Source organism: Oncorhynchus kisutch, linkage group LG11, assembly GCF_002021735.2.
Source record: "Oncorhynchus kisutch isolate 150728-3 linkage group LG11, Okis_V2, whole genome shotgun sequence".
NCBI classification, from domain to species: Eukaryota; Metazoa; Chordata; class Actinopteri; order Salmoniformes; family Salmonidae; genus Oncorhynchus; species Oncorhynchus kisutch.
Genome location: NC_034184.2, coordinates 18,275,001 through 18,287,820, shown reverse-complemented (window position 1 = coordinate 18,287,820; position 12,820 = coordinate 18,275,001). Strand labels below are relative to the sequence as shown.

At 43.5% G+C, this 12,820-nt stretch overlaps 1 protein-coding gene across 5 annotated transcripts in view; it reads right to left on the bottom strand.

Annotated features, from left to right (window-relative positions):
* Positions 1–12,820, bottom strand: part of LOC109898917 (serine/threonine-protein kinase LMTK1-like) — a 156,177-nt gene that overhangs the window by 11,731 nt on the left and 131,626 nt on the right. For 4 of the 5 annotated variants that reach the window (XM_031835400.1, XM_031835401.1, XM_031835402.1 and 1 more), the window contains 4 exons: positions 2,626–2,705; positions 1,163–1,281; positions 924–1,011; positions 22–155 (listed from right to left, as the gene is read on the bottom strand). In XM_031835400.1, coding sequence (XP_031691260.1) covers positions 22–155; positions 924–1,011; positions 1,163–1,281; positions 2,626–2,705 — 421 coding nt within the window. Of the gene's footprint in view, positions 1–21; positions 156–923; positions 1,012–1,162; positions 1,282–2,625; positions 2,706–2,856; positions 4,506–12,820 lie in introns of those variants that run through there. The other variant, XM_031835405.1, reaches the window with a different exon arrangement.

Here is a 12,820-nt window from a genome sequence, read left to right as displayed (position 1 = left end):
GATAGAGGAAGTGACACCCACCTGTGTACGAAGTTGTGTTTGTGTAGGTGCAGGAGTCCTGAGGCAATCTCACAGGCCATCCTCTGCAGTACCAGGGGTTCAGGGGTCATTGTGTCTGAAGTCCGACAGCTCCGCATGTACCCTTTCACATCACCCTGGTGACATGGAGGAGATATATAGAGATGGGTTTTTTTTAACCGTTATTTAACTAGGCAAGTCAGTTAAGAACACATTCTTATTTACAATGACGGCCTACCTAGATATAGTGAAGATCCGAGTATGAGGCAATTCCAATTTCAATTCCACTCAATTTAGAAAGCAAACTAAATTCAAAATGTGAATCATTAAAAAGCATTGAGGAGAACTGGAATTGGAATTTGGACTTCCTGAAATGACTGGAATTGAAATGGAACCCTAGTGGAGATATTAGAAATATATAGATAGACACAATAAAGGATGCTGCTTAGACAGTAAAGGATGCTGCTAATTACAGTACAGCTAGGTCACTGCACACTGGCTGAAGGACTTTTTGGAAGTGAAACGTCCTGTCAATGAGTGTAGGTGGGTTTTCCCTCAGAATGGATACGTCACAATCAGTTAATTGCTCACTCAGCCAGTATTACAATATCTGGTCCCTGGAGGGCAGACAAATGCAAACTAATATAATATATTGGCACAATCACTTCAGTACAAAGATGAGTATCATAGACGTGATTATAGTAGCCAGATATACAATGGTCCAGTAGTCCAATCAGTCCAATAGATGATGAGGGTCATAGACTGCCTGCAGTAAAGAGATCGCAATAGACGCTGGACCATGACTCTAGCTAGTCCAGCAGGCTACTGACTACAATGGCCGTAGACAGATAGGCAGGCCTATATGAAGTGGTGCAGTGACAGTCACAGTCCAGTTTAGTACTCACCAAAGGGCAGAACTCCATGACCAGCAGGTAAGGGGTGACCTCAGTGCACTGCGCCAGGCACTGCAGGAGGGCTGGGTGCTGGAGGGCACTGGAGACGGACGGGTGCAATGTCACAGAGTTAGTGTCAGCACAAAGCACTGTCATGACAAATTAAGAAACAGGACTTGGTCTTCAATCAGCTTCAGGTCAATTCCAGAAAAAGTGGGACAGATAGACAGAGAAAGTTTAAGTCTGTTCACCGGTATGGCTGGGCCTCTTCCAGGAAGTGCATCTGGTCCTGAACACTGGCACTGGCCTTCAGCTCCTTAACCACCACCTGGGTGGTGCTGAGACCCGCATTCACCTCCCCCAGGAGAACCTGGTAATAGAGCCACACCGAGAGGGTACGCACAACACACACACAGAAACAGATGGGGAGGAATGGAAGACATAAACACAAAGTCAAACAGAGAGACACGCAGCGAGACAGTCAGAGGCAAAGACAGAGGAAAGGCACACAAAGAAATAATTCCCAAACAGTACACACACGGAAGTGGTTATTGTGGAGGACAAACATGATTGAGGAGGATACACACACGTTCAGGCGAAAGGCGGATGGGACAGTCACACAAATGCAAGTAAACAGAGAGATACACAGAGACAGAGAGGCATACACAGAGTCAGAGAGGCATACACAGAGTCAGAGAGGCATACACAGAGTCAGAGAGGCATACACAGAGTCAGAGAGGCATACACAGGACATGCAGATTAATATAGAGACCAACGAGAAATACAGAACCACACGTGATATAGTGGTGTGCATGCGGTCACAGAGACAGACACACAAGAATGGACATACCCAGTCAAGATACACAAGTGTGGGGAAAGGGTGTGTGCACGAGTGTATGAGCGTGAGAGAGAACAGACAAAGGGAGGGAACGAGAGAATGACGATAATCAGTTATCTTCATGTCAGAGTAGCTCAGAGTAAGCCGATTGCATGAAAGCCTGGGTAAACCTTCTACTACCACTTCACATATTAATATGCCATTTAACAGACACTTCTAGCCATAGTGACTTGCAGTGACTTTACGTATCAGTGGCCCCAGGAATCAGACAATCAGGTATTGCAAGCATCGTGCCCTACCAACTGAGCCATACAGGAACCTGCACAATGTAACTACTCATTTTCACACTATATTCTTAACCATGAACCCAATGAGTAACTGCAATACTTGTTACAGTCTTTAAAATCATAATTACACAGTAATAGGAACAGTGAAATGTAAAGTAAAACTCCTGCATTGCTAGGGCAGGCTATATGGTTCTCCCTGAATAATATATGCCATTCAGTAGACGCTTTTATCCAAAACACATTTTTCATGTATGTGTGGTCCCGGGAATCAAACCCGCTATCCTGGTGTTGCAAGCGCCATGCTCTACCAACAGAGCTACAGAGGACCACAAGTCTACCTCTCTGTACCAGGCCGTGTCAGTCAGGGAGACATCATGGGGATCAGCCCAGGATTACCGTTACAGACACACATTACAGGTAATGCATGACTGGGATCACAGCTCAGGGCACAACCGTGAACGTGACAGAACATTTCATCTAGCTACCTCTCATAATCCTGTACAGTAGCCTCCAGCACAGTGAAAATCACCAACAAAATACAACCAAAAGAATTCACAAGTAAACGTGAGGAGGGAGAGAGTGGTTTTACCTTTCCGAACCAGCCATCGCCGATCTCCTTCAAGTAGAGAAGACTGTGGCGACCGAGTTCTGTGGACTTCAGGAGTTGGACTTGGGAGACAGAATAAAAAGAGAGATGTTAGAGAATGACCTTGCACGTTTTACAACGCAACAATTATTCAGTTTCAAACAATACAAACATCCACATACAAAATACAACATACGGATAAACACCAACAACATCACACCTGCCGAGACCCACCTCAGCATTGGTTTATTTCAGACAATAACTCTCGATTTCAAGCGTCAGGCTTAAGAAAGAAATGTCATCTGGCCATATACACATCTCCGTCATGTACAATGAAAGCGATATAAGCCATCCTTCTTGCAATGGGTCAAGCATCCTCTAAGTCCCAAAACTCGCCATGTTGATTTGTTTTGATTTGAGACAAAAATGACAGCAAAAGCCATGGTCCAAAAAGAAAGTTCCTCTAAGGTCAGTCAGAGGCAGGCCCTGGCATCATAGCATCAGCCTCAGTCCTCCTGTCCCATTGCTGTATCCTATCTGTCAGTAGCACGGTGATGTCCTGTGTCCCGCATCTATCCCCTGCAAACACCAGCCTGCTCTCACGCTCACTCTCAGCCCAAACTCATCCAAACGAGACAGGAGTGACAGCAACATTACTCCTCTGTCCTTCCCCCTCTCTCATTCCCTCCATCCCTCTCTCCCCCAACAATGACCGATGACACTCACATTCTCTGCTCCAGAGGAGGACAGACAGATCTTTGTGGCAGTGAACCCCCCTCAGACCGGCCTACACAGACCCCTCCCTGTGTGAGGGCCATATCTGACGCCTCTGCCCTATAATGTTCCAGAGGCTAGTCATTCCGTGGGGAGTGGGTACGCTCGCTCGCTACTGCAGACTCTGGCCTACAGAGAATCACAGCCATTGTCTGTGTACTACCACTGGGACTGTATGGTACCAGACGGGACCAACCAAACAGACACTGGGCCTCGAAGCTCAGTGACACAGTTGTGAACTGACCCTCTAGTGATAACTAACATTTTGTTTCCTCCATCTTTCTCTCTTACTTCTAGAATGGCTTGGAACTCCAACTTCTTAGAACTCGTCTCAGAACATCTTTAACTCTGGGTGTGCCCATTCTCTCACACCTGATTCATCTAATCAACTCCTCATTAAGCCTTTGATGAGTGGAATCAGGTGCCTTACTGCTGGGTGGGAAAAAAGCCTGCACGCCCAGTGGGTCTCCAGGACCAGGATAAAGAAGAAGTCCAAGGAGATGCCCATAGTAACAGCCATGACTATCAGCCTACTACCATACATTCAGTGTCTTCCATCTTTCCTGTCAACAGTAAGCCAATTCATTTCTGACGGGAAGTCTTTTTGAAAGATGAGGATCACTCGGGCCAAATGGAATTCCCATTATCATCATCATCAACATCAACATCGCAGAAGCACACGGGCGGGAGGGGGTTCATATATGTGTGTGTGTGTGTGTGTTCACACCAGTGCACCCTGTGACATGTGCGGGTGTAAGTGTGACTGTATAACAGCACAGCTGTGTCAGGGTGGGTCTTCGTCTTGGGGACCAGTTCTGGCTCTGGACCTAGCCAAGGTCTGACAGTATGGGAGCCCCACCTCTCCCCCATCTTCCTCCCACCTCTCCCCCTCTACCTCAAACCTCTGCCTCCCAGCAACACAGCATATACAACAGGGGAACTGTTGATCTTGACAGCCTGTATTCACTGGTCCATCTTGGAAATGAGAGAGCCTTGAAACATAAATTATCCTTTAAGAGAGAGAGTGAGAAAGAGAGAAAGAGATAGTGAAAGAGATAGAAAGGTATATATAGAGAGAGAAATAGGTATATATAGAGAGAGAAATATATATATATAGAGAGAGAGAGAGAGAGAGAGAGACAGTGAAAGAGAGATAGATAGGTATAGACAGAGTGATAAAAACTTTAAACGTCACTTTTTATGGATATCTTTAAGAAATGGCTTTCTTCTTGCCACTCTTCCATAAAGGCCAGATTTGTGCAATATACGACTGATTGTTGTCCTATGGACAGAGTCTCCCACCTCAGCTGTAGATCTCTGCAGTTCATCCAGAGTGATCATGGGCCTCTTGGCTGCATCTCTGATCAGTCTTCTCCTTGTATGAGCTGAAAGTTTAGAGGGACGGCCAGGTCTTGGTAGATTTGCAGTGGTCTGATACTCCTTCCATTTCAATATTATCGCTTGCACAGTGCTCCTTGGGATGTTTAAAGCTTGGGAAATCTTTTTGTATCCAAATCCGGCTTTAAACTTCTTCACAACAGTATCTCGGACCTGCCTGGTGTGTTCCTTGTTCTTCATGATGCTCTCTGTGCTTTTAACGGACCTCTGAGACTATCACAGTGCAGGTGCATTTATACGGAGACTTGATTACACACAGGTGGATTGTATTTATCATCATTAGTCATTTAGGTCAACATTGGATCATTCAGAGATCCTCACTGAACTTCTGGAGAGAGTTTGCTGCACTGAAAGTAAAGGGGCTGAATAATTTTGCACGCCCAATTTTTCAGTTTTTGATTTGTTAAAAAAGTTTAAAAAAAATACAGTTTTATATCTTTATTTTTGAAGCCTGAAATGTGGCAAAAGGTCGCAAAGTTCAAGGGGGCTGAATACTTTCGCAAGGCACTGTATATATAGAGAGAGATAGGTATACAGAGAGAGAGAGAGATAGGCATATATATACAGAGAGAGAGACAGTGAAAGAGAGAGAGAGAGACTCAGACTCAGTGAGCATAGCCTTGCTATTGAGAAAGGCCGCCGTATGCAGACATGGCTCTCAAGAGAAGACAGGCTATGAGCTCACTGCCCACAAAATGAGGTGGAAACTGAGCTGCACTTCCTAACCTCCTGCCCAATGTATGACCATATTAGAGAGACATATTTCCCTCAGATTACACAGATCCACAAAGAATTTGAAAACAAATCCAATTTTGAAAAACTCCCATATCTACTGGGTGAAATTCAACAGTGTGCCATCACAGCAACAAGATTTGTGACCTGTTGCCACGAGAAAAGGGCAACCAGTGAAGAACACACACCATTGTAAATACAACCCATATTTATGCTTATTTATTTTATCTTGTGTCCTTTACCATTTGTACATTGTTAAAACACTGTATATATAATATGACATTTGTAATGTCTTTATTGTTTTGAAACTTCTGTATGTGTAATGTTCACTGTTAATTTGTATTGTTTATTTAACTTTATATATTATCTACCGTGGCAATGCTAACACATGTTTCCCATGCCAATAAAGCCCTTGAATTGAATTTAATTGAATTGAATTGAGAGAGAGAGAGAGATAGGTATAAATAGAGAGATAGATAGGTATAGAGCGAGAGTGAGAAAGAGAGAGAGAGAGTGAAAGAGAGAGAGAGATAGGTATATATAGAGAGAGATAGGTATACAGAGAGAGAGAGATAGGTATATATATATATAGAGAGAGAGACAGTGAAAGAGAGAGAGAGAGAGAGGTAGGTATGAAAAGAGAGATAGATAGACATAGAGAGAGAGTGAGAAAGAGAGAGAGAGTGAAAGAGAGAGAGATAGGTATATATAGAGATAGATAGGTATATATATAGAGAGAGAGACAGTGAGAGAGAGAGAGAGAGAGAGAGAGAGAGAGAGAGAGAGAGAGAGAGAGAAATAGTATACCTGTCTCTCATCCTGTGATGTCGGCAGCAGGCACAAGGTCCTGTGGCCAGCTCATAAGGAACTCATGGGGAGTGGTCTGAAAAGATTGAATGTCTGACCTCAGCCCCCTAACTACCCAAGCTCCCGCCCTTAATCAACCCTGTGTGTCACTATAGGCCTCCTACTTACTCCAAAAACCTCATACAGCTATATACAGCCATACATACCACAGTGGCCATATGGAAAACACATGAGGAACACAAACTCAGCAAAAAAAGAAACGTCCCTTTTTCAGGACCCTGTCTTTCAAAGATAATTTGTTAAAATTGAAATAACTTAACAGCTCTTCATTGGAAAGGGTTTAAAAACTGTTTCCCATGCTTGTTCAATGAACCAAAAACAACGAATGAACATGCACCTGTGGAACGGTCATTGAGACACTAACAGCTTACAGACGGTAGGCAATTAAGGTCACAGCTATAAAAACTTACTAAAGAGGCCTTTCCACTGACCCTGAAAAACACCAAAAGAAAGATGCCCTGCTTATCTGCATGAATGTGCCTTAGGCATGCTGCAAGGAGGCATGAGGACTGCAGATGTGGCCAGGGCAATCAATTGCCATGTCCGTACTGTGAGATGCCTTTGACAGAGATACAGGCAGACAGGACGGACAGCTGATCATCCTCGCAGTGGCAGACCACGTGTAACAACACCTGCACAGGATCGGTACATCCGAACATCACGCCTGCGGGACAGGTACAGGATGGCAACAACAACTGCCCGAGTTACACCAGCAACGCACAATCCCTCCATCAGTGCTCAGACTGTCCACAATAGGCTGAGAGAGGCTGGACTGAGGGCAGTTGCAAGAAGTGCTCTTCACTGACGAGTCGTGTTTTTGTCTCACCTGGGGTGATGGTTGGATTTGCGTTTATCGTCAAAGGAATGAGCGTTACACCGAGGCCTGTACTCTGGAGCGGGATCGATTTGGAGATGGTTCCGTCATGGGCTGGCGCTGTGTGTCACAGCATCATCGGACTGAGCTTATTGTCATTGCAGGCAATGCTGTGCGTTACAGGGAAGACATCCTCCTCCCTCATGTGGTACCTTTCCTGCAGGCTGCTCGTTCTGTGCATGATTTCCTGCAAGACAGGAATTTGGAACTTGCAGGTGCCTTGGTGGAAGAGTGGGGTAACATCTCACAGCAAGAACTGGCAAATCTGGTGCAGTCCATGAGGAGGAGATGCACTGCAGTACTTAATGCAGCTGGTGGCACCAGATACTGACTGTTACTTTTGATTTTCACCCCCCCTTTGTTCAGGGACACATTATTCCATTTATGTTACTCACATGTCTATGGAACTTGTTCAGTTTATGTCTCAGTTGTTGAATCTTATGTTCATACAAATATTTACACATGTTCATTTTGCTGTAAATAAATGCAGTTCACTGTGAGAGGACGTTTCTTTTTGTGCTGAGTTCGTGTCCTGACAGAACAGCTGTTTTTTTCAGCATAGGCCTACAGCATGTACCGCAAGTTACTCCATTTGTGATAGTCCATTATCTTATTTCAACATACTGAGTAAAAAGAAAGTTTGCACAATATATATTCCACAAATCTAGTTGTGATGTGATTGATTATAATCCATCTAAATGGTCTTTATGCAACAGTTTATAAAACACATACTAATTATACACTATTTTCGCAATTTGAATTACATTCATCAAAAATTCTACACCAACAATAGCAAAACGAACTGGCCCACTCAGATTTAGCAAGGTGTTTGAGGGTGGAATAAGCTAGCAAGCAAGCTACAAGAACTCAATAAACACAGCACATTTTGCAGAAATTAATGGTCAAATAGTAATCGGATTAATGTCATTGTTTATTTCAAGGTATGTCTATTTTTGCTGAACTACTTGATCTTTATTGGTTTTATATAACTTGCAGGATATCATGGTAGCCAATATTTATGTTAGACATTATACCTGGATTTACTGTTACTGCTGCTACTGTAGTAACGTTAGCAACGTTAGCACTAAGGTTAGCATGTGGCTAGCAATAGCTACCATCGGCCAACAACAGAGTGTAGCCAGTTTGGTTATAGATGTTCAATGTCTATAAGGATGGTAAAGGTTCATCTTGATTTTGTGTAAAAGTACGAGAAATGCTCATGTGCTGAACTGCTAATAAGCGATGTGTTTCAAGGCCACTAGTGTTTGGCTAGTAAGGGTAAAGCAGCAGGTGTGAAAATAGGCTAAAGACCTGAGCACTGTATGAGTGATAAAACATACAGAATAAATAAATCACAGGATATGGTCAGATGATAAATTGGCTATATTCAGAGTGCCAAAATACTTATTCAAAAACAATAAGGACTCTGTATAATGTGGGTCATTACCGTCTTATGTGGACAGTGGCTTCGATCCTGCTGTGTATTCACTCTTGTGATCTTCTCTTGACCTCACTTTTATCGACAAGACTTCGGTCAAATTCAGATAAAATATACATTTCTCCTAAAATAAAAATGTAAAGTGATATGTCGTATTGGGACTTTTAGTCCCAATACAACAATGTTAATCTCCTTGGGGACAAGATTACTCTCATGTCCACTAAAGTGCTGGGCCCATACTCACAAAACCTCTCAGAGTAGGAGTGCTGATCTAGGATCAAGTCCTCCCTGGCCATATAATATGCATTGTGATCTCAAAGACAAAACTGATCCTAGATCAGCACTTCTACTCAGAGACTCTTTATGAATATGGGCCATGGCTTTGATGAACAGTATATTGGAATTGCTAGTCAAGCAGCAGACTGACCTACGAACTGACCCACAGCAAACTGTCTAGTACAAATCATTAATTCAGCCCGCCTTCTGATGTCATGGGTGTATCAATCCAGATCGGCATGCATCAGCCCCATAGCCTACACATCAACACACAACCAGGGCCATTGTCACGGATAGACAGAAAGACAGGGAGAGAAAGAGGGATAGAGAATGAGGGTCTATCTCTCTCGCATGCCTGACATACCAAGGAGCAATTGTGTAGGCTGGCTGGACCAGGGAAATTACACAACAGGCAGATGTTTGTTGGAGAGTGAGGTGAGAGAGAGAGAGAGAGAGAGAGAGAGAGATAGAGGGGGGGGGGTAACAGGGAAAGAGGAAAAGAGAGAGAGCTCATTCATGGACCACAAAGTTAATTCTACAGGGACCTAGAGCTCTAACCAGGGCAGAGGGGACGGTGGGATAGGTGGAAGCCAAGCCCTGCAGTGGTCCAGTGTTAGAGCTCTAAACCAGGGCAGAGGGGACGGTGGGATAGGTGGAAGCCCTGCAGTGGTCCAGTGTTAGGGCTCTAAACCAGGGCAGAGGGGACGGTGGGATAGGTGGAATCCCTGCAGTGGTCCAGTGTTAGGGCTCTAAACCAGGGCAGAGGGGACGGTGGGATAGGTGGAAGCCCTGCAGTGGTCCAGTGTTAGGGTGTTGGTCACTAACTTTGGGAAGACTTTTTAGGTTAACACCAGAACCAGAATATATAGTACAGTGCACCCTGATATTCTTAAAAACTCCTCACTGAAAACACTAAGTTTTGTCTCTAATCTACTGCCAAGTATGAATAATTTTTTGAAGAAGAGAATTAAGGCACAAAATAAAAGCTGTATTTGTACCTTTTCTCTTGATCTTCTCAACGTCATCTGACCTTTTCCTCTACCGTTTATATTTTATTCCCTTTGAGAAAAGCTGTGAAAGTTAGTGACTGTCTGAATTTGATATGGTTCTCTCTGACTGTCATTCCCTGTGCTTATGCAACATCCCCCTCACAGAGATTACTTCAAATAAAGTGCATTTGGAAAGTATTCAGACCCCTTCCCCTTTTCCACATTTTGTTACGCTACAGCCTTATTCTAAAATGGATTGAATTCAATTACATTTTTCCCTCATCAATCTACACACAATACCCCATAATAACAAAGTGAAAACAAGTGTTCAGAAATGTTGCAAATGTATTAAAAATAAAAAACAGAAATACCTTTGCTATGTGACTCGAAATTGAGTTGTTTCCTTTGATCATCCTTGAGATGTTTCGACAACTTGATTGGAGTCCCCCTGTGGTAAATTCAATTGATTGGACATGATTTGGAAAGGCACACACCTGTCGACATAATGTCCCACAGTTGACAGGGCATGTCAGAGCTAAAACCAAACCATGAGGTCTAAGGAATTATCCGTAGAACTCTGAGACAGGATTGTGTCGAGGCACAGATCTGGGGAAGGGTACCAAAAAATGTCTACAGCATTGAAGGTCCCCAAGAACACAGTAGCCTTCATCATTCTTAATTGGAAGAAGTTTGCAACCATCAAGACTCTTCAAAGAGCTGGCCACCCAGTCAAACTGAGCAATGGGGGAGAAGGGCCTTGGTCAGGGAGGTGACCAAGAACCCGATGGTCACTCTGACAGAGCACAAGAGTTGCTCTGTGGAAATGGGAGAACCTTCCAGAAGGACAACCATCTCTGCAGCACTCTACCAATCAAGCCTTTATGGTAGAGTGGCCAGACGGAAGCCATTCCTCAGTAGTCGTTTTTTTGGGTCGCCGGCTGGGATCCATTCCGTTGACCTGGGTGAAAGGAAGAACACAGGATCCGCTTCGCGAAAGTCATATTCTTGGTCGCACTGATGCTGAGTTGACGCTGCTCTTATATTCAGTAGTTCTTCTCGACTGTATGTAATGAAACCTAAGATGACCTGGGGTACTAATGTAAGAAATAACACGTAAAAAAAACAAAAAACTGCATAGTTTCCTAGGAACGCGAAGCGAGGCGGCCATCTCTGTCGGCGCCGGAAGGTGTATGAAAGCTGGTGGTTCCCAGGTAAGAAGTTTTAGGTTGTAGTTATTATAGGAATAATAGGACTATTTCTCTCTATACCATTTGTATTTCATTAACCTTTGACTGTTGGATGTTCTTATAGGCACTTCAGTATAGCCAGTGTAATAGTATAGCTTCCGTCCCTCTCCTCGCTCCTACCTGGGCTCGAACCAGGAACACATCGACAACAGCCACCCTCGAAGCAGCATTACCCATGCAGAGCAAGGGGAACAACCACTCCAAGTCTCAGAGCGAGTGACATTTGAAACGCTATTAGCGCGCTCCCCGCTAACTAGCTAGCCATTTCACATTGGTTACACCAGCCTAATCTCGGGAGTTGATAGGCTTGAAGTCATAAACAGCGCAATACTTGAAGCACAACGAAGAGCTGCTGGCAAAACGCACGAAAGTGCTGTTTGAATGAATGCTTACGAGCTTGCTGGCGCCTACCACCGCTCAGTCAGACTGCTCTACCAAATCAGACTTAGTTATAACATAATAACACACAGAAATACGAGCCTTAGGTCATTAATATGGTCGAATCAGGAAACTATCATCTCGAAAACAAGACGTTTATTCTTTCAGTGAAATACGGAACCGTTCTGTATTTTATCTAACGGTTGGCATCCATAAGTCTAAATATTCCTGTTACATTGCACAACCTTCAATGTTATGTCATAATTAAGTAAAATTCTGGCAAATTAGGTGGCCCAAACTGTTGCATATACACTGACTCTGCGTGCAATGAACGCAAGAGAAGTGACACAATTTCACCTGGTTAATATTGCATGCTAACCTGGATTTCTTTGAGCTAAATATGCAGGTTTAAAAATATATATTTCTGTGTATTGATTTTAAGAAAGGCATTGATGTTTATGGTTAGGTACACATAGGCGCAAGGACAGTCCTTTTTTGCGAATACGCACCGCATCGATTATATGCAACGCAGGACACGCTAGATAAACTAGTAATATCAACCATGTGTAGTTAACTAGTGATTATGATTGATTGATTGTTTTTTATAAGATACGTTTAATGCTAGCTAGCAACTTACCTTGGCTTACAGCATTCGCGTAACAGGCAGGGTCCTTGTGGAGTGCAATGTAATCAGGTGGTTAGAGCGTTGGACTAGTTAACTGTAAGGTTGCAAGATTGAATCCCCGAGCTGACAAGGTAAAAATTTGTCGTTCTGCCCCTGAACGAGGCAGTTAACCCACCGTTCCTAGGCCGTCATTGAAAGTAAGAATGTGTTCTTAACTGACTTGCCTAGTTAAATAAAGGTGTTTTTATTTTTTATTTGAACCCAACCCAATCGAACATCTCTGGAGACCTGAAAATAGTTGTGCAGCGACGCTCCCCATTCAACCTGACAGAGCTAGAGAGAATCTGCAGAGAAGAATGGGAGAAACTCCCCAAATACAGGTGTGCCAAGCTTGTAGCGTCATACCCAAGAAGACTTGAGGCTGTAATCGCTGCCATAAGGTGCTTCAACAAAGTATTGAATAAAGGGTCTGAATACTTATGTAAATGTGATATTTAAAAATAAAACTAGTTTTTGCTTTGTCATTATGGGGTCTTGTGCAGATGGATGACTGAGAAAAAAAATATTTAATTCATTTTAGAATAAGGCTGTAACATCACA